At 58.4% G+C, this 26,055-nt stretch overlaps 2 protein-coding genes across 4 annotated transcripts; both read right to left on the bottom strand.

Moving 5' to 3' along the window:
- Positions 1-663: 663 nt before the first annotated feature.
- On the bottom strand, positions 664-2,547 carry LOC123929590 (titin-cap). Its single transcript, XM_045985453.1, has 2 exons — positions 1,756-2,547; positions 664-1,516 (listed from the first exon to the last, which is right to left on the bottom strand). The coding sequence occupies exons 1-2, from the start codon at positions 1,863-1,865 to the stop codon at positions 1,123-1,125; spliced, it is 504 nt and encodes a 167-aa protein (XP_045841409.1). The 5' UTR covers positions 1,866-2,547; the 3' UTR covers positions 664-1,122.
- Positions 2,548-3,764: 1,217 nt separating this feature from the next.
- Positions 3,765-25,982, bottom strand: STARD3 (StAR related lipid transfer domain containing 3). Of its 3 annotated transcripts, none has more exons than XM_045985451.1 (15): positions 15,921-16,079; positions 12,834-13,106; positions 9,802-9,879; positions 9,353-9,430; positions 9,178-9,231; positions 8,663-8,780; positions 8,358-8,456; positions 8,097-8,149; positions 7,658-7,750; positions 6,909-6,971; positions 6,644-6,739; positions 6,241-6,320; positions 6,045-6,149; positions 4,910-5,003; positions 3,765-4,492 (listed from the first exon to the last, which is right to left on the bottom strand). In XM_045985451.1, exons 2-15 carry the CDS (start codon positions 13,053-13,055, stop codon positions 4,388-4,390), a joined length of 1,338 nt encoding a protein of 445 aa, XP_045841407.1. In that variant the 5' UTR covers positions 13,056-13,106; positions 15,921-16,079; the 3' UTR covers positions 3,765-4,387. The 3 variants fall into 3 exon arrangements, with proteins under 3 accessions (XP_045841407.1, XP_045841405.1, XP_045841406.1); XM_045985449.1 differs by lacking the exon at positions 15,921-16,079 and adding an exon at positions 13,381-13,493; XM_045985450.1 differs by lacking the exon at positions 15,921-16,079 and adding an exon at positions 25,843-25,982 and having other exon boundaries at positions 3,767-4,492.
- Positions 25,983-26,055: the final 73 nt, after the last annotated feature.

The raw sequence follows: 26,055 nt of genomic DNA, 5'->3' as shown, positions 1-26,055 counted from the left end.
CCTAGGGAGGCTACCAGCGCCTGTCCAGATGGGCCCCTAGCCTCTTCTTTGCCCTCAGCTGTGTGCCTTCCCCGGCCCCCACCTTGTCCCAAGGGGAACGTGTCTCCTTGTTGAGCCTGCCAACCAGATTGGTACAGGAGTCACAGCAGCTGTGGGGGTCACAGACAATAACCTGAGCCTCCACTCCCCACAACCCGCCCTGGGCTCTCTGGGCAGGGAGGGTAGAGTGCCTGACCCCCGCCAAGGATTGATTCTATCTGGGTTCAGTTCTGAGACGTAGGTCAGCCTTGGGTCAGTGACCCCACTCATACCCTTAGGTACAGCCAAGGACAGTCCTGGTGCCAGCCCCCTCCATCTACTACTCCATGAAATCATTTAAGCAGGCCCTGGATGCCAGCTGGCCTGCTGGGCACTGTCCAGTGCCAGGGGACTGAACACAGAGGCCAGGCACTGACAGCAGACCCATGCTGGACAGACACCCTGTTTACAGCTCTGGCCCGTCTCCCCCACCCCCACCCAGCATGGAGTGTACCCACTGGCTCTGCCATATTTAGCTCAGATGCAAGGCTTATTCCCAGAAGTGAGCATTGGGGGGAGGGGGGGTGCGGACACCAATGGGCTGGCCCCCACAAGGAAAGAGACTGGAACAAAAAAAGTCTGGAACACAACTGAGCGTTTATTGCAGCGCTAACAGAGGATGCTGGGGGCTCCACTCTGCCTCTGCCTTCTTCACATCCCCCTCACTCCAGTCTCCTCCAAGCCTCCTTCCTAGAGCATTCCAGATCCCCTTTTCCTCATCCTTCTCTGAAGCTGGAGCCTGGACCAGGGTCACTCCCCTCGGGGACCTCTGTCCTCACCAGCATCTTTTGTCCTTTCTCCTGGGGCTGGGGATATTTGGCTGTGCCAGCCCCCAGCTCTCCAGCCTTTGTGCCCACTGTCTTTGCTCCCCTCCCTTTGGGAACTCAGGGGACCCAGGCATCCTGGCCTCTGGCTCCCTCCTCTCCTAGCCCCCAACTCTGGGCAAACTACAAAGCATCCATGGCCAGCAGCTCCCCTCCATGGTACTAGCCAGGAAGGGCCCAGCCCATGGCAGGCACGTTAGAGCCCGAGTCACCGTCCGTCTCAGCCTCTCTGTGCTTCCTGGGACATGGAGCGGGACAGGGAGCGACGCAGGGCGCCGGGCTTGCTGACAGGCACCACAGGGGGCAGCTGCTTGGTGATCTCGGCCATGTCCTGGCGCTCCACACACTGGCCACCCAGGGCTGTCTCCAGGGCCAGCAGCTCCTGCAGCTGGGTGGGGGTGTCCTCGCGCTCCTCCTTGGCGGCACCCATCTTGGCGGGGGTGAAGATGGGCAGTGGCAGCACGCGCTGGTAGGGCAGCAGATACTCCTGCAGCCCGTGGCCGAGGAGGCCCATCCGCATCACCAACCAGGGAGAGCGCTGCACCAGCGCCCGGCACTGGCCCTGCCGGTGGTAGGTCTCATGCCGCTCGGTGTCTTCCTCATGCAGAGAGCAACTGGGGAGGAGAGGGCAGGGTGGTACCGAGCTCCTGAGATGTGCTACCCTCCAGTCCTGAGTGGGGCAGGGGGCTCCCTGGGGCTTGCTGGGTCCTGGGGTGCAGAGTGACTCCACTCTCCCCACTGGAACCTCTCCTAGTCCCCACTCCCCGGAAACTTCTGTAGGGCTTTGTGCTCTGGTCTCCTGGGGCTCAGGGTGTTCTCAGGGAGACGGGACTCCCAGCTGCATGGCACTCACCCCTCCTCAGGCCGCGTGGACAGCGTCAGGTCCTTCCATTCAGCCCAGAAGGCTTCTCGCCGCTCACGGTCCTCCTCGGACACCTGGCAAATCAGCTCTGCAGTGGCCATGATCAGTGCTCACTGGCTCTCAGCTCTGCTCCTCCCAGGCCCTTTAAATAGCCCCCTCCTCCACCTCTAGGGGCTATTTTCAGCCCCTCTGGCGTCAGATGCTATAAGCAGAGCCAAGGCTCACCGATGGGGGACTCTGGGCCCAGGGTGGGGGTGGGGGTCCCTGGGCTCCAGCCACCGCCTGGGGTCAGCAGCTTCTAAAGAGATTAAGATGCTCCACTGGGGGCAGAGGTCCTCAGAGTGACACCTCCAGGTGTGTGACACTCCTTTGACACCATCTGAGACCAGGCACATGCCCAGCCTCGTGCCACCTTGGCATCTGCTCTCTGCCCCACCCCTTCCCTCTCGCCCAGGGAGGGCAGCGGCCTGTCTGTAAACAGAGTGGGCAGCGGCAGGAACTGAGGCCCTCTCTGGGCTCTGTACCAGGCCATCGGGTCCTGCTCCCACAGTTCTCCTCTGCCTGGGACCAAGGGCAGAGCCCCGGGATCTGCACCAAAACCTGGTCCTCAATGGCCACCACTGCACCGGCAGAAAATGACTTGGTTAGCTCCACACCTGGGACCCCGGGCATGAGCCTTTGCCGGATGCTTTCCTTTCCGGTGGCCAGCAGAAAAATGGCTTCCCAGTGGCCAGTCAGGGTGGAAAGAAATGTGGGAGGCGGCCTCCCGCTCTGTCCCCAGCGACACCCCAAGGCAGGTGCAATGCAAACCCAGGGGCTCTGATGAGTGGCAGAGTCGGATCTGGCTCTGCCCCCAAATCAGCCATGAATAAGCCTCCGTGGCCATGGGGCAACCTCTGCCCCCTCTGAGCCCCATTTTCTGGCCACAAAGTCCTGAGCAGCTCTACTGGGCCACCAGTACTGGGAGGGGCCTGGCTCTCCAGGGGAGCAGGACAGCTGCTGGGAAAGCCAGCACCCAAGGGGGACAGCTCATGGTGCAGGAAGCTGGCACACGGGGCGCTGGGCATGGGGGGAGGAGGGACGGGGCATCGCCGAGGAGACAGACACAGCAAAGGGTGCAGGAATAGGCCATACGGGAGCTGAGATGAGACCCTGCGGGAGGTGCAGAGCACCCAGCAGCTGGGAAGGCCTGCGGGTGCCCACCCGGGGCAGAACCACATCCTCTTGATTACTGAAGCACTAGCTCTGATTCTTGCTTTAATCTCAGGACAGCCCTCCGACATAACGAGTCTCATCTTGACAAAGTAGGAAACAGACCTAGAGAAGTCGATCTGCCCAGGATCACGCACCTGGCCAGACCAAGCTAGGATGCCCTGCCCACGTCCTGGCTCCAAGCTAGCTGAGCTGCCCCCTTGGAAGCCTGCAGGCAGGGAGGGAGGAGGGAGAGAGGGAGGAGGAAGGGAGGGCAGGGAGGGCTGGGATGGCCCTGCCCTGCTCTGGCCATTGCTGCGATCCCACTGTGCTGCCCCTGGCGAGTGTGCTGGGGCAGAGGCGGCAGGTGAGTAGAGCCAGAGAAACAGAGATCCCAGAGGTGCCTCAGCGACCCAGAAGCCCAGGCCCCACTCCCAGACTGGCTGTGGGACCCCAAGGACAGTCAAGCCCTGCCACGGATGCTGCCAGGCCTCTCCCACCTCCCCCAAGTTCCTGGGCAGGAGACCTTCCACTGACCTTACCTCCAGGAGGCCTGGCTGAAGGCTGGGGCATTTTCCTCTGAGCAGTCATCTGTTCAGTTGGACCAGTCAGGAAAGAAGGGGGCTCCCAGAACGGGGACCCCCCCCTTGCTCTGCCCTCCCACCGGCTCCGGAGGGGTGTGAGAGGGTGCGAGAGCGGTCTGGCTCTGTCACCCTCTCCACGGTGCTGCCCGCCTTCCCTCTAGAGGCCAGGAAGGAGGCTGCTTTTCTTTCCTTTTTTTTGAGTTCATTTTTAATAATTGGCTCAAATTACAAAGGTCCCCAAGGAACCCTGGGGGAAGGAGAGAAAGCGGGAGCGGCAGACATTCACTGCCGGCACCCGCCGACCCCACCTGCCACCCGTTCCCCGACAAGTGCATGGGGAAAAAAGGTCCCAGACCCTTTAAATAATCCTAAAAAAGCATGACGAAGAGAGCGGACAGATGAAGGGGCTCCTGCACCTGAACGTAGGTGACCAGGTCGCCCTGACCTTCGTCCTGCTCGGGGCCCTGGTGCTCTCCCAACAGGTCTGCCCCTCCCATTCCAGATCCTGCCCTGGGCCAGGCAGGGCATCTTGCATCTAGTCCTCCTGGAGGCAAGGCCAGTCACTGCGTAAACATCAGCACAGCAGAGCCCACTGGCCTCGGCAGCAGAGCCCTGGCACCCGGGTGCCCGACTGCACAACTTGCTCACGGCCATGACTCCCAGGCACAGCAAAGCATGGAGGACAGTGGCAGCCAGGGCCCGAGGGGCTGCACCAAGAGGAAATGTCTTCCTTCCTAGTGCTTGAGGCCAGGTCCTCTGTGGGTGCCGGGAAGCCCCGCTGGCCCCCTTTCTGGCTCTGAAGGCTGTGGTGACAGGACCCTGCCCTGCAGGGTGGTGAGGGGGCACAGTTACGCCCGGGCCCCCAGCTCTCCGACGCGCTGCCGCAGGTGAAAGGCAAATTCAAACATGGTGGCCGCGAGGCTCTGATGGATGAGGTACCGGGGCAGGCGGCCCTGCGGGAAGGTGGGAAGAAGTTACAGGAAGGCCTGCCTTCAGCCAGCAGGGGTCAGGGGAGGGGGTCCCCTGGGTCAGAGCTGCAGGTGCGGCTCTGGAAGGCAGCCTGACCACCGCCCCCCCGCCTCCCCCGGCAGGAAGAACACACTGTGCCGGCTCCTGGCTCCAGCCACACAAACAGACCCAGGAGGGGCCGGCCTGGCAGGGAGCCACCGCTCTGCGGGGCCCGGAGAAGCGAGGGCATGTACAGGCCCTCCAGCAACTTGGGAGAGCATCTTGACCCGGCTCCCAATTTGAGCATAAGAGAGGAGGCAGAGTAGGCGAGGTCCTGAGTGTGACAGGTGACCGCCCCCAAGATTCCCCAGCAGAGTCCCCTCTACCACACTGAGCCAGCCTTGCTGCCCCGGCACCCCCACCTTGAGATCTGTATTAAGGATCCAGATGAAGGTGCAGACTCGGGGGTTACTGGCTGACTTGAGCACGATGAAGCCCCCAGGACCGTTCTCTCCCCTACGAGAAAAGCACGATTAGGGGGGCACCTTGGAGCCAGGAAAGACCTCCGACCTGACCCCACACCCCATTCCTGGCCCATCCTGGCCTGGGGTGAAAAATGGAAGGGAGCTACTGGTCTAGCCACGGCCACTCTGCCTGAGTAGGGCCCAGAATAGGCATCCCGGAGGCCACAGGATACAGTCCTCCACCCGCACCTTGTGAGGCCCAGCTCCCCCTTCTAGAGCCTGCGGATGTCTATGCACCCCGGGTGGCAGCCGTCACCCTCTCTGTGCAGGGATTCTCTGTCCGCTAGGGCAGGGAGGGATGGGCCATGCATGCATTTCTCAAATTGGCTCGCAGTACAGCGCTGGGGAGATCCAGGAGGGGGCGCCTTCCCAAGAGGAGGGCAGGGCACGACCTGTCACCGGGCAGTTCCCCGACAGACCCACTGAGCACGCTCAGGCTCACTCCACAGAAAGAGGCCCTCCAGTCACCCATGGGTCTGGTGTGTCAAATCTCATATTCATCGCCCAGTGCTCTCTGTGGAACCCCAGGAAGGACGGGGAGAGCAGGGAATCGGGAAGGAGGTCGGCTGCAGCACTGGGGTCTAGGGTGACAGCCAGAGACCTGGAGGATGCCCCGAGACTGGGACAGGAAGACTGAAATGCTTCTTTCTCCGTGGGGACTTCTGAGCAGTCCGGTGGGGGGAAAGGCAAGGCAGCAGCAGGGAGGTAAAGCTCCAGGACACAGAACCTTCCACTCAGGTCGCCTGGATCAGCGCCACCTCGTGGCTCCCAGCCCCCTTTTCTGGACTGGTCCCTGGCCCTGGGCCTTGGGCTGTCCCTGGAGGCGCCCTGGAAAGCCGTGTGGTTCCTGCCCTTAATTCCCCAGTCTCCAGGAGGTAGAGCAGATTAGCGGGACTAGGGGCTGGGAGGGGCAGAGCCCAGCAGGACAGGGGGCTGGAAGGCGGCCTTGGTGGGACAAAGTGCCCAGAGGTCCACACTGTTCCCTACCCTGCCCTCACCGCCAACAGGGGACGGGCCAGCCGGAATGGCTCACCTGACGTATTTGTGTGTAGGGGGCCTGGTGCGGTGGCTGGTGGCGATGCCTGAGGACAGGTAGCAGTCTCTGCGCCGCTCAATGCGCCGCACGTTCACGAAGTCCCTGGGGGCGGGAGGGTTAGATGGGCGGGAAGCCAGGCCCAGGATGCAGGGGCAGGAGTCCTGCCTGAGAGGAGGGGCTTGGTGGGGCTCACCTGGGGGAGACCACCCCGCCCGCGGCCCCCGAAGAGACATCGTAGGAGATGAGAGTGTTGTCCTCTACTCGCTGCAGGATCTAAAGGCCATCAGGGGAGATGTGAGGTATAGCCCAGCCCAGGAACACCCCAAGCACAGGGTCCCAGCACCTCAGGGAACCCCCGGACCAGCCTCCTCTCTGCCCAGGTCCCTTTACTAACAGCCACTCCCAGGTCCTGGGCTGGGCTCTGTCTGCGTGCTCGCTCTCCAGGAGGCGCCATTACCATCATCCCATTTTACAGACAGGGAAGCTGAGGCACAGGACAGTTCGAGGACATGGTCATGCTGGGGGATGACTGTACCTGCCCTGCCGTGTCGCTCTGCCCTGAGGGGTGGCCAGGCTGGGCCCCTCGATTGGCTCACCTGGCAGGCGGTCACGGTCTTGTTCCACAGCACCATCCTCTCGGGCTGCAGGATCACCTCCTGGTACACCAGCTCAGCAGGGCAGGGCAGGAAGGTCTGGGACAGGGCGGGCAGACGGCTGCGTGGGGCCAGATGTGCTTGGGCACAGCAGCCCTTCCCTCTTGGTGGGGAGAAACCTGCCGGAAGGCCCCTCAGCCCCCTGCTGAAACCTCAGACAGACCAGGAGCCTCCAGGAGCCTCCAGGACCCCTGCTTCCCTCCCTCACCTTCAGGATGAAGGTCTTGCCGTGAAAGGGAATCTCGATGGTGTACACGGTGTCCCCGTATTCCTACGATAGAGACAGAAGGGGGACAGGGAGGTGGGCGGAGGGCAGGGGGAGGGCAGGCGGAGTGGGCTGGTGGTGAAGGGATGGGCGCCCCAACAGGGCAGCTTTGTAACAGCTCAGGGTGGAAAACTCCAGGAGTTCGGCGATATTCAGGCAGCCAGTAAAAAACAGTGGTTCTGACAAACATCCAGCAACAAGGAGAGAAAGGCTTTTGCTGTCACATTCAAGGACAGAAGCACAGCTGCAGTCACAACTGCGATGAGCCAGGTCTCCAGGCCGTCCTGGGCCGCCAGAGGGAATGGTCACACACAGGGACAGGGACGTGTCCCCTGTTCTCCAAGCTCACAGCCATCTCTTTTAGAGATTGTGGTTCTGCTCATGAAACAAGACACCAGACCACAGCCAAAGCCTGGCTTCCTCTTCGAAGCCAGAGCTGAGTGAGGAGAGCAGTAGGGGGCCACGGATGGGTGCGGGCAGTGTGGGCAGGACAGCAGTCGGGGGAGGGCGCAGTGGGAACATTCAGTCTGACCCCACCTCCTGCTAAGCAGCGACCCCGGGGGCCCAGCCCCCTCTCCTGGCACAGGAATAGGGTTCCAATCTGGGCGATCCCTGGGCTTCTCGGGCCTCAGAAAAGCAAGCAAAAACTCTCAACACACATGGGCAGGTCAGATGGGAGAGAGTTTCCTTACATTGTTCTTCTCAAACTTCCAGTTCTCCTCCTGAGCCAAAATCTGGTCCACCACCGCCATGGCCTCCTTCCCCTGATGGATGTACTCCCGTTCCTGGCCCAGGAGGAGAGGCAGGAAGGGATCACCCTGGGGCTCGCCCGCCAGTTCCTTCTCCACATACTCCATACCCACAGAGTCTGGGTTGGTCTCTCGGGCCCCATGGGGGCCCCAGGTGCTGTGGCTAAATCGCTCCCCTCTGGGCCCCCAGTGTGAGCCGGCCCAACGCGCCTGACTGACGGTGGGGTAGACACTCAGGGGCACGCTGATTGGCACTCGGGCTGCCTGAGGTCCACCCTCTTCGGGGAAGCCCCTTCCCACTTGGGCTTGAGCCCAGCACTGGCACCTTCGCCAGGGGGGGTTGCCCACTCCAAAGATTGGGTGGGGGCGGGGAGCCACATACCTGGGCAGAGAAGCTTCTCTTCCCAACGTCTTCATCGGATTCATTGTCAGACCCTTTGGAATACAAGCACAGGTGACAACGGGAAGGTGTGGGGACAGACTGTGAGGAGGTGGAGGGGTACAAGACTGCGGGGGGACAAACAGGGAGAGGGGTGCTCGCCTTCCCCAGGGACCTGAGAGAAGGAACAGAACGAACAGACCCAGCCAACCCGCTCCTGATGAAGACCCTCGCTGAAGGAGTTTCCCACCCACCGGCCCTCACCTGCAAAGGATTCTGGGGGTGAATAGAACTGGCCCTCAGACAGAGCGCCAGGGAAGAGCAGGGGTCCACGGGCGACAGCAGCCTGGGCAGCAAGGTACCCTGGGGGAGCAGACACGGGCAGCCATTGTCCCAGAACAAGGGCAGCCATGCCTTAGCAGCCTGGGGTTCCCCCACTCCAAGCTCACCCTCAGGCTCCGGGAGGCTGTTCAGAGTTGCCAAGATAGCTCCGAACTGGCTCTCATGCCCGAAACTCTCCTCTCTTAGGGCTGCGATGACCCTCCCTGCACCCCTTCCCCAGGACTCACATCGTTCCTCCTCGGCCTCCTGTGGCAGGACTTTGAAGTCAAGGAACCAGGTCTCCAGCCAGGCAAGGACAAAGGAGACGATAGGGAGCAGGTAGCCGAATGCCCCTTTGCTGAGCAGCTGTGGAGGGAGGGGGCTGAGCTCCACAGCAGGGGGTCACCCGAATGCAGAGTCCTCTCTTGGGGCTACCAACTGTGGCACACACCCCACTCCTGGGCCCAGCTACTTGGGGACCCCGCGTGGCACATGCCTCTGAGGTGGCTTAATGAATTCTGCAGCAGGATAAACTGAGGAGAGGCTGGCAGAGGAACTTTTTGTTCTTGGGGTTGCACAGGGACAGTTGGAGGGAGCCGGTGAAGATGCTCCCTTGGAAATAGCAAGGACAGGATTCCCCCTCACCCCAACCTGACAACGGGGACAGATGCCCCAAATCGGAGAACGGGTCCCCTCTTGGGAGAAGCCCATCCCTCCATCCGGTGAGAGGCCCACCAGACCAGCCTGACCGTGAGCCACTGACCTCGGAGAGGATGACCTTGACGATGAGGAACGCGCTGGACACCAGCGTCGTGACCTACCCAGGGGAGGGAAGGAAGGAGAGAGGGAAAACGGGCTGGGGAGTTAGTCCTCTGCCACGCTGCCCCTCACACCAGCCCCGCCAGGGCCCACACGCTGCCAGGAGAGGGCCATCTTACCGCAATCACCCACCAGTGCCGAAGCCGCAGCACCGCGTAGCCCAGGAGCAGTCCTGAGAAGCGGAAGAATGCCAAGACCTGGTGGGGAGGTGGGCAGGGAACACACAAGCCATCATGGGCTCGCCAATGCCCCCTGCTCCTACTGAAGGTTGACCTCCCTGTCCTGTCCCGCTCCCCCAGGTTCCCTCTATATGGGGTGTGATGCCTCAGGAGAGGAGGACAGAGTCAGTGTTTCTTGGGGGATGACTCGGATGTGACCTTCTTGGACAGGGGTCTACTCTTCTCCCTCACCCTTGGGGCTCTCTGAAGGGAGGGCCTTATTTAGGAAGAGCTCCCTGACGGTGGGAGCCAAGTGTCCCCGATCAGACTAGGATGTGTGCTGCAGGCAGCCAGAGGCACGTCCCTGCACCTCCGCTGCCCCCGATGGCCCCCTCCTGAAGTCTACTCACGAAGATGTCAAAGAAGGAGGTTTTAAAGTTGTAGTGGATGATCTCCTGCTCCAGGTTCTTCCGGATGCCTGTGTTGGTCTGGAAGAGGGAGATACGAGCAGCTCTGTAGGCAGAACCAAGTCCCCAGGGGTGCCTCACCTCTGGGAACGGCAAGCAGGCAGGGGGAGTGATAAGCCACAGCCCAAGGAGGGCCCTGAAGCACCAAGGGAGGACGTGAGACACCAGCACTAATCTCGTTCCTCCAAACACCCGGGCAACCCAGACGGGCAGGGCCTGGCTCCAGCATGGACACCTGTGGGCACACTGCCCAGGGAGGGGGAGGCGTGGAGGGCCTTGGGGCTGTGCAGGGGAGGCAACAGTCCCTGTGTGGGCAGGTAGGGCTGGCTGACTGGGTGCTGGGAGCCTGTCTTTCACATAATCTCATCTCCCCCTCTCCACTACGGTGTTCATCTTCCCAGCCAACTGTCCATCTGGGGTGGTGGGGACCGGGGGTGGGCAGTGGTGTCAGACGGAGCCCCAGGTGGCAAATCAATTGATTAGGTTTGTGCTTAATGGGCAAAATCCATCAGGCTGCTAGAAGGAACAGCTAGCAGCAGAGACAGAGCGAGCAGACTCGTCCCTGCCCCAGCCACCCATATATTTTCGATGGGACTCTGGACGCCTTGGCTGGGGAGGGAGAGGATCTAGACAGATACTGAGAGCCAGGCTGCGGCCTGATTTCTCAAGAGGGATGGGGTGGCAGGCCTCGGCTTCCGCCAGCCCCCTGCACAAGGGAGGAAACAAGAGGACTCTGGGGAATGGAGCCCAGGAGCCTGCAAAGTGAAGACCCTTCAAGACCACCTAGACGAGAGCTTCTAATCCCTAGCAGGTGACCCCAACGGAGGTGTGCAGGGGGTGCTTACTGACATCTAGATGTTCAGAACCCTGAGTCTGAATCCCAGAGCGAGCTGAGCATCTGGAATGTCTGTGAAGCTCACAGGTGACTGCAGTGCGTTGAGCAGAAGCCAGTAGCCCAGGCAGCCCCCTTGTTGACACATGAACACCGCTGAACATCCCCACTGTGCATCTTGACCTCAAGACCCCCCTGAGCCCCGTGGAGTCTCACATGCCACCGACATCCTCCCACCCCAGCTTGGCCCCCCTCTTGGGCTCCACAGCTCCTCGGATCCCAAAGAGCTGCGACCCCTCAGAGGTCTCCCCCTGCCTAGGCACATGCAGATGCTGATAGCGATGGTGTCCTGACACAGGGGAGCCAAGCCCTGGCCCCTGCCAGTCTCTGGCCGGAGGACCCTTCTGGGGGCCCTTGTAGCCATTGGGCAACGCCTGGCCTGTTCAAGAACTAAAAACATATATGCTCCAAAACATGAAAATAAAGCCACAAAACCAAAAATTAATCACATTTTAATTGAATGTCTATCAAGTGAAACATGATGGCTAACTCCACGAACGGCTAAGCCCAGCATTCTGAACTTTTCATTACATCTGAAAACAATCTGGAGATCAGACGTCTCGATTTGCAAGAATTCCCAAGTATGCACGAGGACTGCTGAGCAATTCTACCCAGTACATCCAGATAATTTCAGAAGTAAAACGATCAAAATTTTTTCAGCTGTCTGCTGGCAAGAAAATATATACTGAATGAGAGCTGTGGGTGACTTTCAGTGCTTGCTTTGATGCTGGCTGGGACCTTCAAAAGGAAGAATGCCTCCCAGGGCGCCGGGGAGGTGCAGTCGGTCGAGCATCTGACTCTTGGTTTCGGCTGGGGTCGTGCTCTCAGGGTTGTGGGATGGAGCCCCACACTGGGCTCTGCATGCAGGGCGGAGTCTGCTTGAGATTCTCTCTGCCCCTCCCCCAGGTCTCTGTGTGTCTCTCTCCAATCAATCAATCAATCAATCTTAAAAAAAATGTTAAAAAGGAAGAATGCCTAAGACATCAGAAGCTCTCCAAATGGCCCTGGACCTTATGGGGCCACAGCTTTCTCACTGGTAAAGAGAGTCCCCAGGGTCTCCCATGGCTCAATCTTGTTGAAGGTGCCAGTTCATCTATGTGCTCAAAGGACAGTCACCCCTAGAGCCTTCCACCTGAACACTTGTCACACCTCAAACTTGTCCTCTTCACCCTTAAACCAGCCCCTCCCCAAACTCCTCACTTCTGTCAACAAACTCATCGTTTTTCCTGTCATCAGAGCTTGAGACCTGGAGGAAGGGCACTCTGACCCACTCCGCAGAAGGAAAACAAGGGAAGGCTCAGAGAAGCTGAGTCCCTCACTGACATGCGGCAGTGAATACAGAGGAGATGCTGAGACCCACGGAGCCTGGAAGCTTTGTTCTCATGGCTCCTGCCTCTGTGGTCGGGTCCTGCTCGGGGCCGTCAGCGCCTGGAGGTCAGGTGCCATGGCCCGCTGGCCTGGCACCATGCGCTGGGGAGGAGGGTGCGGACCCAGCACTGAGAGGCGGCCCCACCTCCAGACTGCTGAGCCCAAACTGGGGGGCATGGAGTTGTGTCCAAAACGGGGAGGGGGAGCTAGGAACTGTGAGTTTTTACTGGCTGGCCCTGCACCGTGCCCTCTGCGTTTAGCACAGTGCCTTGGATGCAGCAGGGGTTTTGAAAACTGCTGAGTGAGTGGATGGATGAAGGAATGACTGATTGGAGCCAGAGAGCAACAGAGGCCAGAAAGAAGACAGAGGTTTCAACCATACAACCACCGTCCACTGGGCTCTCTCCGCCCTCCTCACGAGTGTCCACTAGAGGGCAGTTTGGTGCAGAGGTCAAGGGTGTGAACGCTGCAGCCTGAGGGTCTGGATTCAAACTCGGCCCTTCTTCACCTACTTGCTGAGGGACCTTCGACAATGACTCCAGCCCTCGGAGCTCCCTTTTCTTTGGAAGATGAGGACAGGTGTTCCTATCTTCCCACTCTTCATTTTACCGGGAAATCTAAGCCCCGCCAGAGACCATCTTCCCGTGCGGCAGCTACAGCTGCAGAAAGGCCCAGGTGACACCCCTGCCCCCGGCGCAGTCTGGGGTCCACTCACGTTCAGCTCGATGATCCAGAGCAGGGAGATGAAGAGCAGGTCGAAGGTGACAAAGAGACAGAAGGTTCGGCGGACATCAGAGATGGCGCGGCGCTTCTCCGGAGGGGGCGGGAGGAAGTGCGAGGAGAGGGCCTGGCTGTGGGACAGCGACGAGCCGAGGGAGGCCACGGCGGGCAGGCTGCGCTCCAAGTCTCGGGCCAGCTCCCCAGACAGTTTGTTCATCCTGATGGGCCCCCACCTCACGGCGGGGAAGGCGGGGTCTCAGCTGCAAGGCTGCAGGGAGGCGGGTGGCTGGGTTAGGCGGCCTGGTGAGGGCCTGGAGGTCCTGTTAGTTAACCTCCTTCCCTCCGAGCCCCCCCCCCATGCCGTTTGCTCCCAAACGGATCTGCCCCCTCTCACATCCCAACCCCAGGGTGGCCCAGGGCCCTCTAAGCCCAAATGCTCCCCAGCGGCCCTACTTCTGAGCTGGAGGAGGTTGAGCACCCCACTCTCTCTCATTCCTCCTCACCGACTCCTGCCCCGCAAAGCCCAGCAACCCACAGTTCACCCTTGGAGGGCTCTGGGGTCCTCCCCGCTGCTTGAGGGCACAGCCTGCTCCTGCCGGGCCGCTGGAGGTTCAGCCTCTGGTCCTGTCAACAGCCTCTCGGGCCTGCCCCCACCCCCCCAGGAGAAGAGGGCCCCAAGCTCTGTTCTTTGTTTGCCAAGCACAAAGCCACATTCCCTCCCAGCAGCCAGCCCTACCCTCCCACCCCCTAATCCATGGCAACTGGGAGGGACTTCCTAGAGCAGCGTCTCTGAGTGCTCAGTGCTGGGACAGCGGTATGAAGGAAGGACATCTTGGTCCCTTCTCTCCAGCTCCACCCCCACTGCCCCCACGTCAGGCCCAACTACCATCCTCTCCCCTGGTGTGACAACCAGCCCGGGGGGTGAGTCTGCCTCTCTCACCCTGCGACAAGTCTTCTCACAAGAGACAGAGGGAGGTCTGCCAAACACTGATCACAGTCCGCCTTCCAGAGCCCTCCAGCCCAGGCCCTTGCGGGGGCGGCCACACCCGCTCTTCCCTCAGCTCCTCACACGGCAGATTCAGCTCACGGACCACCCCACCGACCACCCCGCCGCCACCCTGGTCTTCTTTTCGGTCCCTCAGTGTGGCAGCCAGGTCCTGCCTCAAGGCCTTGTACCTAGCTCTCCCCTCCCCAGTCCTTCCAACAAGCAGCTCCAAAGTCCTCTCCTTTGGGCGCATGGGGGACTTGGTTGTTGGGCGTCTGCTTTTGGCTCGGGTCATGATCCAGGGGTCCTGGAATCGAGCCCCGCATTGGGCTCCTTGTTTGGCAGGAACCCTGCCTCTCCCTCTCCCACGCCCTGTTTGTGTTCCCTCTCTTCCTGTCTCTCTCTGTCAAATAAATAAATAAATAAAATTCTTAAAAAAAAAAAAAAAAGTCCTCTCCTTCTCCTCAGAACCGCCCCAAACCACCCCCCAGGGACAGCACTCTTGCTCTATGACAGGGACCCTGAGCCTGTCTCTATTTGCCAGAGTCTTAGTCCTTGTTCTGCCAACTCTCGGGGTGCAGTTCTTCCCCCGGCCGGGTCACTGCCATCTCCCAGCACCTAGCACAGGGCCCGGCAGCCAGGAAGGCTGCACAACTGCCTGCTGACGGCTACCGCAGCGGGTGTCCTGGTCCTCAGCTCCATGCCACGCTGCCGAGACATGGGTCGAACCTCAACAGAGAACCAGCTGTGGCCTGAGGTGAGGCCCGAGCCCCACTGCCCACAGAACCCTGTGCCCACAGTTGTGCTTCAGGCCCATGCAGGCCAGGATAGGGCCTTCTAGTTCACAGAGCAGGCAGCCCAGACTGAAGCCCAGACCCCTTGCCTGTGCAACCATGGGCCGAAACTCTTACAAACGCTAGGGCAGGAGCCTGGAGGACTCCCTGCCGGCCACACAGCCCCCAGACCCAAGATCTCTGCTCCACCCACGTGCTGGCAAAGAGCCCGCAGCGGCCCTGTCCCCTGGGCTCAGCCCAGAGCCAGAGGAAGCCGACTCAGTGTGGTGGTGCCCATGCTTCTGGGGCTCGGTCAGAGCCTCCCTGAATCTTCTCTCGTGCCAGAGAGCCAGGTTTGGGGGCTGGTGGGAGGAGAACCCTGGATGTCGGTCTCTGATCCTGGGAAGGCAAGACCTAACCAGTGCCCCCCCACCCCGATCTGCTACCCCCTCATACCTTTGTCATGTCTACTATCTTCTGGGGCCCCTCAATCTATCAGGTCCCAAGCAAGTTCCCCATCTGTGACTGGCAGGGGATTCTGAGCAAGCCAGTGTGTCCACCCCTCTGCCTCTGTGCAAGCCCCAGTGGATAGGAGCAGGCTGTTTTCAGCAGAGGCAGCCGCACAAGGCCACCCCCCAACAGCACACTCTTGGGGTTGCCATGCCTGGCTCATCTGGAGGGCACTGAAGGAAAGCCGGGCCCAGCTCTGGAAGGAGGCGGTCAGAGAGGGGATGCAACAGGCTGCCGGCAATGGGACGCCCCAGCATCCGTCAGCGGGACCTGGTGGCAGACAGAAGGCGCGGTGCATCGCTCACTGTGACAGGGCCGTGGCTCCGGGGCGGGTGACATTTCCGTGTCTTTAATGGCCCTCTTGTCTGCTGCCAGACCTGTTTCCATTTCTCTTCCTCCTTCCTGTCTCTCTCCCAAACCGCCTTTCTATCTTTGTGTCTCTGTATCCCGCTCCCGTGACCATCTTTATGGGTCTTCCTCCCCAAGTCTCTCCCATCTGTGAGTCTGTCTGCACCGCCATCAGCTCAGTCTCACGCTCCCTTCCTCTGTGTGTCTGAGTGTGCGTGTGCGCCTTCCTGTGTGTGTGTGTGTGTGTGTGCATGCGTGCGCACGTGTGCGTGTGTGTCATCTTCCCTATCCACTCCTCTCCCTCTTCTCGATCTCACTGCAGGGTGCTGTGGCTTCTCTCCTCCCAGGCTGCTCTCAAGTCTGTCTGGCGTTGTCCCCAGCTTCCTCCCTCCCTCCCCGGGGATAGGACTCGGTTGGCAGCAGACTGGTGTGAGACCCCCCCTCCTCTGGGAGCGCTGACACTCACACATGCAGACGTCCTCGGTGAAGCGAGAGACGCAGGTGAGGGCTGAGAGCAAAGGTGCTGCGGGAGCCTGGGAGAGCTGCAGACACAGGGCTGTGTGGAAGCCAGGCAGGGCTGGGGACGGCAGGCCAAGAGGCGGGGGGCGGGGGGGTGGTGGTTCTACATCACCCTCCACCATGAAAGCTGCTCAGAAACCAAAGAACACATACAGCAGAAGGAGTACTGGTCAGGGATGAAGACCTGAGCGCCAGTCAGCCCTGGGGAAGCCACTAACTCTGAGCAACCAGGCAAGTCCTCATCAAGGCCCTGCTTCTTTATCTGGGGGGAGAAGTGCTTTTTCAAACCCCTTTCTTCAAGCAAGAGAAACTTAGAGAAAGAGAGAGAGAGAGAAAGAAAGAAAGAAAGAGAAAAAGAAAAGAAGAAAAAGAGAAAGGAAAGGAAAAGAAAAAGGAAAAAGGAAAAGAAAACCTTACTTAGAATCTTAAATAGAAAAAAGATAAAAATGGGACTGCTCTGGGTCTTGCCACAGAAGATGGCCACAGACAGTCCCCATGGGCAAACATTCCTCAAACCCCAGGGTTACCCCAGGGGCACTTCCTTAGGCCCAGTTTGAAAACTGCCCACTCGGATGACTTCAAAAGCTCTCTGGGCTCCATCAGGCCACCTGCTAGTCTAAGAGGCAGAAATCATCTCGGCCTGGAACTCCCCTGAGTGGTCTCCAAAGTACTTGTGCTCTGGTCCCCTGGCCCCGGGGGTGGAAGGTGGCAGCTGGCCTCCGCCCCACCCCCCCACCCCCCCACCCCCCCCACCCCCACCCCCGTGCCCACCGTCCTGCTGAGAGGGAGGCAGGAATGAGTGCTGTGGGTGGGAGACAGCAGGGCTGCCACCAGGGACCCCCGGAAGCAGCTCCCCTGTCCCGCCCAAGCCCCTGACCAGTCGTCAGGAGCAGAACAGCATGCGTGGGGTGAAGGAGTCTGCCCTGGGGTTAGCTGCAGACTTGACACTCACTGGACTTGTGTTTTAGGAGAAGCTTAGCTGCATTGGCTTGGGGAAGGGGGTGAGGAAATTGGAGGTTTTATCATCCCAGGTTGCAAGGGAAAGAGGGGTGAGGAGGAGGGGGCAATCCACCCCAGATTACTCCAGTTCTTTCAGTTCCTGAGGCAAAGAGGAGGGGCAGGCACGGGCCCCCAGGGCCTGCCAGGCCTTCTCTTAACCCAGGAAATGCCACTGTTGGCCAGACTGCAAGAGGAGCTTTCGGGTAGGGCCCCAGACTCAGGGCGGACGACAGGAGGCAGCTGACACTGTTATGAGAGAGCTGGACCCCGAGATTAGGGTTCAAGTCTCAGTCTGCCCTTACGAGCTGGGCACTCTGGAGCAAACACAACCATTCTGAGACTTGGTTTCCTCAGACAGATTAAATAAAGGCAACACTAATATATTTAATGCCTTTGAACCATGTCCTTAAAAATGGTTAAGACGTGGGGAACTTGGGTGGCTCAGTGGGGTAAGTGTCTGCCTTCAGCTCCGGTCATGATCCCAGGATCCTGGGATCAAGTCGCACATCAGGGCCCCTGCTCAGTGAGGAGTCTGCTTCTCCCTCAGCCTGCTGCCCATCCCCCCCTTGCTTGTGCTCTTTCTCACTCACTCTCTCAAATAAATAAAATCTTTAAAAAAAGAAAGAAAAGAAAAAAGAATGGCCCAAGTCATTCCAGCTCCAGGCACAGGTGAGTTCCCAGGCTGGGGGTGGTGGCAGGAAGCAGGGGCTGTCCTGGCTCCCCACACAGGCTCTAAAGGGCAGTGCCAGGGCCGACCGCCAACACTACCGCTTCCCAGTGCTGCCCGGCGCCGCTGCAGGCACCCCCTGTTGCCCATTTCCACAGCTCTTAGGGGACAGGGGCACAGATGGGGTCCTTGCCAGCTCTCAGTCACAGCCCAGACCAGAAGCTCCAGCCATCTCTGCGGCTCAACAGCCGGAAGGCCTGCAGCTCCCAGCAGGGGTTTCCCAGCCGAGGCAAGTCTACAAGTTAACAGTGCCACGTCCTCACTGTACCAGCCTCAGAAGCTATACAGGACACTGGGGGCACCTGTCTTGACCCCGCTATCTGGGGCATCAAAGGACACAGCGATGCATGTGAAGTGCTTGGAACAGTGCTTGGAACCACAGAGTAAAGGCTCAGCAGACCTTAGCCCCTGATGCCACGGTCTCCTCTGAGGCCCCCTGCCCTTTAACACGCACTGACCTCCAACAGAGAACCAGCCAAACTGTCCCAGGTCCAGCTAGAGTTTCCTCTGCAAAGCTAAGCTACCCTGGTCTCTGGGTACGGGAACCAAGCCTCATTTGTAGCCAGAAATGACCCACACTTCTGAGACGTGTGGCTTCTCCAAACCTTCTCTTGAGGCCGACGGGACAGTGGACACAGGCTCTCAACACCTCGCTCACTCCGTACTCCTCAGCAAATGTGAGCACTAGCCTCACATTGGCCATGGAGGCCTCCCAGTGGGGTCCCTATCTCTGTACAAACCAGGAGGAATCAGTGAAGCTGAGAAAGAACTAGAGGCCAAGCCCGGAGAAGTTTCAAACTCTGGGTTCCTGCTTTACTACGGCTGAACCTCTCTGTGCCTCAGTCTCTCCTCTGTCAAGTGAGGATACCAGTGGCACCTGTTTCTTACAGGTGTTGTAAGGATGAAACGGCTTATTCTTACTAAATGCACTGCCCTAGAATTGTCCCTGACACAGAGTGATCACCGCCTAAGGATCAGCTAGGAGGACACCCCTGTCTCTTCTTTAGAGGAAGACAGTCTTGAGCTCTGACTGCCTCAGTCGGATGGCTTCAGGCCAGGACTGGGGCTGTTCTGGGTCAAGTCACCCTTATAAGGCCCAGGTGAGTGGAGACGCCACAGACGTGCAGGAGGCCAAGGCTCTGGAAGATGGTGGCCCCTGCCTGTGTCCTGCCACTGGTCAGCCTGGGAGGGAGCTGGTTCAGGGAGACAGGACAGCAGATCAAACAGGACTACAGGGCAGCTGGGTGGCTCAGTCCGTTGAGCGTCTGCCTTCTGCACAGGTGGTGATCCCAGGGTCCTAGGATCGAGTCCTGCCTCGGGCTCCCTGCTCAGCGTGGAGTCTGCTTCTCCCTCACCATCTGCCTGTCACCCCCACCCCCGCTTGTACTCTCTCTGTCAAATAAATAAAAATCTTTAAAAACAAAAACAAGGGCGCCTGGGTGGCTCAGTGGGTTAAGCCGCTGCCTTCGGCTCAGGTCATGATCTCGGGGTCCTGGGATCGAGTCCCGCATCGGGCTCTCTGCTCAGAGGGGAGCCTGCTTCCCTCTCTCTCTCTCTCTCTCTCTGCCTGCCTCTCTATCTATTTGTGATCTCTCTCTGTCAAATAAATAAATAAATAAATCTTTAAAAAAAAAAAAAAAAGGGGCGCCTGGGTGGCTCAGTGGATTAAGCCGCTGCCTTCGGCTCAGGTCATGATCTCAGGGTCCCGGGATCGAGCCCCACATCGGGCTCTCTGCTCCGCAGGGAGCCTGCTTCCTCCTCTCTCTCTGCCTGCCTCTCTGCCTACTTATGATCTCTCTCTCTCACTGTCAAATAAATAAAATAAAATCTTGAAAACAAACAAACAAACAAACACACACAGGACTACAGGCCATCCTGAAGAGCTAGCACAGAAGAAACAAATGCGGCCTAGCAGCAGCCTGCACTGGCCCCCTGCAGACATCTCTCCTTTACTCCTCACACCCCACCAGGAGCTGTGGAGGTGAGGGTGGGCTGGAGGAGACAGAAGGTTAGAGAGGCCTGCCCACAGTCCCCCGGGGCAGAGCTGACCCCGGGCCTCTGCTGGCCTCGGAGGCCCTACGGCCACCCGCCTAGAGCCTGTGGAGAGCCCAGCACCCTCCCCTCCACATCCAAACCATCAGCAAATCTTACTGGCTCTTCCTTCAAAATCCAGCCAGTGTATGTGCCCGCTGTCACCCCATCCAAACCATCACCTCTTACCTGCTACACACACCTTCCTGACTACCTCCTTGTCTACATCTCAAGTCTCGTCTCAACACAGCAGCCAGAGGGATCCTGGTAAAAGTCAGACCACACTTCCCCAATGCTCCAAACCTCCAATGGCTTCCAGCTCACCCCGAGTAAAGGCCAAAGTCTCTATCCTGGCCTACAAGCCCGCTCTTCCCCGGCCTCTTCCCCTGGAACCTTCTGATCCAGCTATACTGGTCCTTCTCTGTTCTCTGGACATAACTAGCATGGCCATGCTCCCACCCCAGGACCCTTGCACCTGCTGTCCTGTCTGTCTGAAGTTCTCCCCCAGGTCTCTGCAGCACTCCTTCCATTCTGGTCTCTGTACATGTCCCTTTGGAGAAGCCTTCCCTGAACTCCCTATTTAGCTCCCACCCTTCACCCCCTTCCCTGCTTTATTCTTCACAAAGCTTACCACCCCAGACGTATTATGTTTACAGGTCTGTGTTTACTACATGTCTTCTTCTGGAATGCAAACTTCACACAGCAGGAACCCCCCCTGCTCTGCTCCGTGCTGTGTGCTCAGCACCCAGAGAGGTACCAGACTCTGGAAGATACTCAAGCAAAGTGTCAAACAACTAGCCTGAGCACAGGTGCGCGTGTACACAGCCCTGCCCAGCCCTGAAGGAGGAGCCCTCCCAGGCTAGACTGTCTCTCCGCGAGCTGGACTCCATCCTCCGCTGGTGTCTCTCCTCAGGTAGAGTCGAGGCACCTGCAGGCCAGGGGAACTGGTTTCCTGGGCAACCTGAGGCATGGTGGATGCTCCCCTCACTTTTCCTAGGCACCAATTTGCAGGGAAAAGATGACATAAGCTAAGTTCCTTGGATAGTGAAGGTCCAGAAGAAAGAAGGACATGCTCCCTGGGAGAGATCCCAGCGCTCCTCTCCGGCTGTGGGGGCCGAGGCTCTTCCCCCTCCCAATACTCTCCTGACCACTGGCTGCTTCCAGAACACACCATGGCTGGCAGTCTCCCTTCTGAGCCTCCACTTCCCTCCACTTTCACATTCTAGAATGACCTCCTTCCCCTGGGAGAGAACTCCGATTCTTCAGAGACCAGTTCAAACCCCAGTTCCTGGGCAAAGCTCTCCCTCACCATCCAAGGCTCCTCCGACCCCAGCTCTCAGGACTCTGGCTCAGCATTACTCTAGACTTGAGGTTCGAAGTCAAAGTCATCTTCTCTTAACACTTTAGGCCTGAGTCATAGTGCCTGGCCATGGTACCTGTTCAGGAAGTTAACTGGTCTGTGGGTCTGTAATGTCCACCCTGGAATAGGGGAAAGGGCATGAGTATGGGGACTGGGCATCAGACCTGGAGTCAAAAGCTGAAGACCATTCATGACTAGGCTGTGAGCCCTTGACTAAATCACTGAGTCTCTCTGAACCTCATTCTCCTTATCTATAAAATGGGGATGGTATAGTGACCACTTCACAGAGCTACTGAAAGGATTAGGAGTAACACACACAGAATGTCTGTGCTTAATTAACAGCAGCCATGACTACTGTGAGGGGCTACGGATCCGGTGTTAGGGGCAGGGCCTGGGCCAGGCACATGCAGCATAGACTCTGCCCAAACAGGGCCCCATATGCACTGCTGGATGCAGGGATGGGCCCTGGCCTCAGAGAGCTGACCCCGGACAGCACACAGCAGGCTCTATTATACTTCCGGGCTCAGTGGCCCGTGCCATCAGCCCCGGCACAGCTGGCTTATTGGCCCCTACCCTGTCTCACTGACAGAGAATTTGGGAAGTTCCCTAGAGGAGGACTTTAAGGAGAGGACACAAACCAGGCTCCATTTCTCCTTTCCTTCTGGAGAAGCGGAAAGGGGAAGAGTCAAGCCAAAACAGAAAGTACATTCATCGCTGTGCACTGCCCCCTCCGGCCGGGACGTTCTGAAAATACAGAAAAACCCTAACAGCCCAAGGCTGACTCAGGCCCCCTGCCTCCTCCACACGCCAGGCCCCATTAAATGTCCAGGATGCCCCCGCTCTGTCCTGACAAGACCCCCGGCCTACTCAGGGGCTGGTGAGTCAGGCCCCACCCACCCTTAGTGCTACTGGATAAAAACTTGGGAGCTAGCGAGGTCAAGTTCTCAAGGTCAGTCTGGAAAGGGCCAGTCATCTTCCGGGAGAGAGCTCAGTCAGGTCAGCTCATTCAAGGGAGGGCTCCACAGGCAGAAGGGAGTTCAGTACGAACCCCTGCCAGCACCAGCTCTGGCCAGGCAGAAGCCAGGATCAGCCCCAGTCAGAAAAAGTTCGCAAGGATAGACAACTGGTCAGAGGGGATGCTCTGCTTGTCCCTTCTCTTACAGATGCGGCAGCCACCCCTGGGGGAGGGGTGCCAAGGCAGTTTCTCAGAGACAGTTGTGGACCTGGAGTCAAGAGACAGTTCTTGAAGGTCCTGCTGAGTGACGCTGACCTTACTTCCCTTGAGTCCCAGCCTCCTCATCCGTAAAATGGAGCCAACAATCTCTGCCACTCAAGGGAACAAGTATGAGCTGACAAATGTATGGGCTTTTTGGTCTCACCCACACCCCCCACCCCAACTCCAGGTGTGTGAGAGCTCAGGGTTTTTTTTGTTTGTTTGTTTTTAAGATTTTATTTATTGATTTGACAGACAGAGATCACAAGCAGGTAGAGAGGGAGAGAGAGCAAGGGAAGCAGACCCCTGCTGAGCAGAGAGCCGGATGCGGGGACAGGGGGGGGGTGGCTGTCGCTCCATCCCAGGACCCTGGGATCATGACCTGAGCCAAAGGCAGAGGCTTTAACCCACTGAGCCACCCAGGTGCCCCAAGAGCTCGGTTTAACGCTGAGCCTGTGCTAGTCCCTGGGGCTATTCGGGGGCTCGGGGTCTGGTGAGGGAGGCTAACACATACATAAAACAGTGTCTCACTGTAATCAGCACTTTCAGGGAGGAACAAACAATGGACCGTGGGCCCTCAGAGAAGGGACATCTGACCCAGGCTCCAGTGGGTGAGGTTGGGAAAGCCACAAAGAGGAGCCCTCTGACCCAAGCCTTGAAGAATCCATATATATCAACCACAGGCAAGGAAGACGAGCATTTCAGGCAGGCAAACTAGCATGACCAAAGGCCCAGACTCTAGTCTAAAGCACAGGCCCAGCACATAAGCTTGCAGGCTGAACACCCCAGGGGCTCTGCTCCCAAACACCAGGCGCCAGGCCTTCAGACCCCTCCGGGCATGGTCCCCACAGGCTCCTAAACCAAGGGGACACTTCCTCATGGCCAAGCAAGGAATCCCCAAACTCAGCAAAGGAGGCTGCCTCTGCCCTCCTGCCCACCTTAGCCCTCCCCCTGCAAGAGCTCTGTTCAGAGGACCCAGCTGCCCACTCTCTGAGTCCACCCTGGTCTCTACCTCTCTCTGGTAAGTTCATCCTCTTGCCCTAAGGTCCCTCACTAATTGTCAGCTGCTCTGGGAAGCCATTCTTGGCCCTTCTTTCCCATGGGTTCCCAGAGCTCTGTGTACATTCCCACAGAATGCTTGTCATGTAACATCATTCATTTCGAGAGTCATTTCTGAACAGACTAACATCAGGTCTTGCTCTTTTTCATTCTTGAATCCTCACTCAATAAATCCAGACCCCGAACCCCATGCCCTCCACCTCAGCATTTTATTTATTAACAAAAAACCAGGCTTTGGGGCTCTGGGACAGAATGAGAAGTCAGCCACATCAGCATTCCTCAAGCAACTTATGAAATTAAAAATTACAACCACTATTCTATAAGTTTTATATAAGCAGTAACATCTCACATGTATTTACTGAGCATTCATGCACTCACTGGTTTAAACCCTACACACACATTATTTCATTGAATCCTTACAGTAACTCTACAAGGTAGACGCAGTGCTACCTCCATTTTACAAATGAGGAAACTGAGGCACTTTCTTCATCAAGGGGATAAAACAGTATCAGAACCCATAAAGTCTGAATCAGGAGCCTGTATTCTCAACCACTGTTCTAGTATGGACAGGGCGTCACAGGGACATAAGGAGGTAGTATTGTCTTGGGGGGCGGTGGGAGGAAGTCAACCCAGAGGTCATATTGCCTGAGCTGAGCACTGAGAAAGACACGTAGAAGGTAGCCTGGCAGATAAGAGAAGGGGCTTCCCAGGCATACAGGCTGGTGCACAAAGACATGGAGATACAAAAGTACAAGGTGTGGGCAAGTTCATCCTGTTGCACCTTGTTACTGGACTTGAGGGTGCACTTAGGAGACTGGCAGGAAAGAGGCCAGAACCCAGACGGTGCTGCAAACTGTGCTGGGATCCAGCCTTTTTCCATAAGCAGTGGGAGGCCAACTTGTTTGCTTTTTCCACAAGCAAGAAAGTAATGCTATGAGACTTGTGTTTTAAAAAGGGGCGCCTGGGGGCGCCTGGGTGGCTCAGTGGGTTAAAGCCTCTGCCTTCGGCTCAGGTCATGATTCCGGGGTCCTGGGATCGAGCCCCACATCGGGCTCTCTGCTCGCTGGGGAGTCTGCTTCCTCCTCTCTCTCTGCCTGCCTCTCTGCCTACTTGTGATCTCTGTCTGTCAAATAAAATCTTAAAAAAAAAAAAAAAAAAGGGGGCGCCTGGGTGGCTCAGCGGGTTAAAGCCTCTGCCTTCGGCTCAGGTCATGATCCCAGGGTCCTGGTATCGAGCCCCACATCAGGCTCTCTGCTCAGCGGGGAGCCTGCTTCTCCCTCTCTCTGCCTGTCAAATAAATAAATAAAATCTTCTAAAAATAAAAAGGGGCACCTGGCTGGCTCAGTCAGAAGTTTAGTTTAGGGGGAAAAAAAAAAAAAGGATCTAAGGCTTAGTGTGGAGACTGGGTTGCAGGCAGCCATGATTGGAAGCTGCTGGGAAGCCACCACTAGTTATCCTAGTGAGAAACACATCAAGGTGGTACCAGAAGAGATGGAGGCCCAGGACCAGGTGTACAGCATGTTCAGGAAGTCAGCTGGATCGGGGCACCCCACAGATATGGGAACTCAGGGAGAAGAGGAAGCGTAATACAATTTCCTGGTCTCGCGCTGGGATGCCATGGCACAGGAAGAACGCATTTCCGGCGGGGGGGGGAGACCGGTCCAAGAGAGCTGCCGCTCAAGTGGAGCTGTCCACTGGTAGGTTGGACGCCCAAGTCTGGGGCTCCAGGGAGGGGCTGCGCTGAAGAAAGAGGTCGATGTGAGCGCCTTTCGGGTACCTAGGTGGTGTAGAGCTGAAGCCACAGGAGTGGATGAGACCATCAACACTCAGTGTATAGACGGGGGCTTGGGCAGGAGATTAGACTGGGAAACGGTACTTCCACTGTCAGGACAGGAGGAAGAAAATGAGGAGATGCAGACGCCGAGGACGCCAAGGGGGAGGGGCGTGTCAATTACATCAATTAGGAACGAGTGTCACTGGTGTAATGCACCTCTAAGAACTCGAGATTCTTTAAAGAGCCCTTTTGATGTCAGTTAGGGAAGTCATTCACTGCCGTTTTCAAAGGAAGTTGGGGGAGACCGGAAGACAGTGAGACGCGGACCTATAGGGACGTGTAGATGTTTTCCTCCTCTTTCAGAGACCCTGCCCCCTGCCCATATCCAACTCCTGACCCCCACTACCCAGATTTCGTGCCTCGCCTCTCCCCTCAGAGTGAAGAGCGTGTCTCCGGAGAGCGATCCCGGACGGCCTTCCCGGGCGCTCTCGGGTGGGCGGGGCCGCGGAGGGTCGGCGTCGGAGCCCCCCAGAACCCCGCGCGGGGCGGAGCAAGGCCGAGCAGGGAAAGGGGGCGGAACCAGAGACGCGGCGGGTGCGGGAAGGGTCGGACGGAACCAACAACGGACACTGGGCAGGGAGGCGGAATCCGCTGACAAGACACAGACCTCGTACCACTCGGCCCCAGTGACCTCCCCCGGACCCACCTGCTCCATATCAGCCACCGCCCAGGCTCTTCCTGCCTCAACCGCAGTCTGGCTCGACAGCCCCCAGAGCGCCTCCGAGCGGAACAGGATCTCCCGGCGGCCCCACTTCCGCCACTGAGCCCGCCCCCGAGAGCGACAGGGCCGTGCGCAGGGTGCAACCCCGCCCCTTCGCCTCAGTCTCCGCCCCCAAGCGTCGGGCCCCGCGTGGAGGGC

Source organism: Meles meles, chromosome 18 (assembly GCF_922984935.1).
Source record: "Meles meles chromosome 18, mMelMel3.1 paternal haplotype, whole genome shotgun sequence".
NCBI classification, from domain to species: Eukaryota; Metazoa; Chordata; class Mammalia; order Carnivora; family Mustelidae; genus Meles; species Meles meles.
Note: the sequence above shows the minus strand (reverse complement) of the source record. Positions and strands in the feature narration are given on the sequence as shown.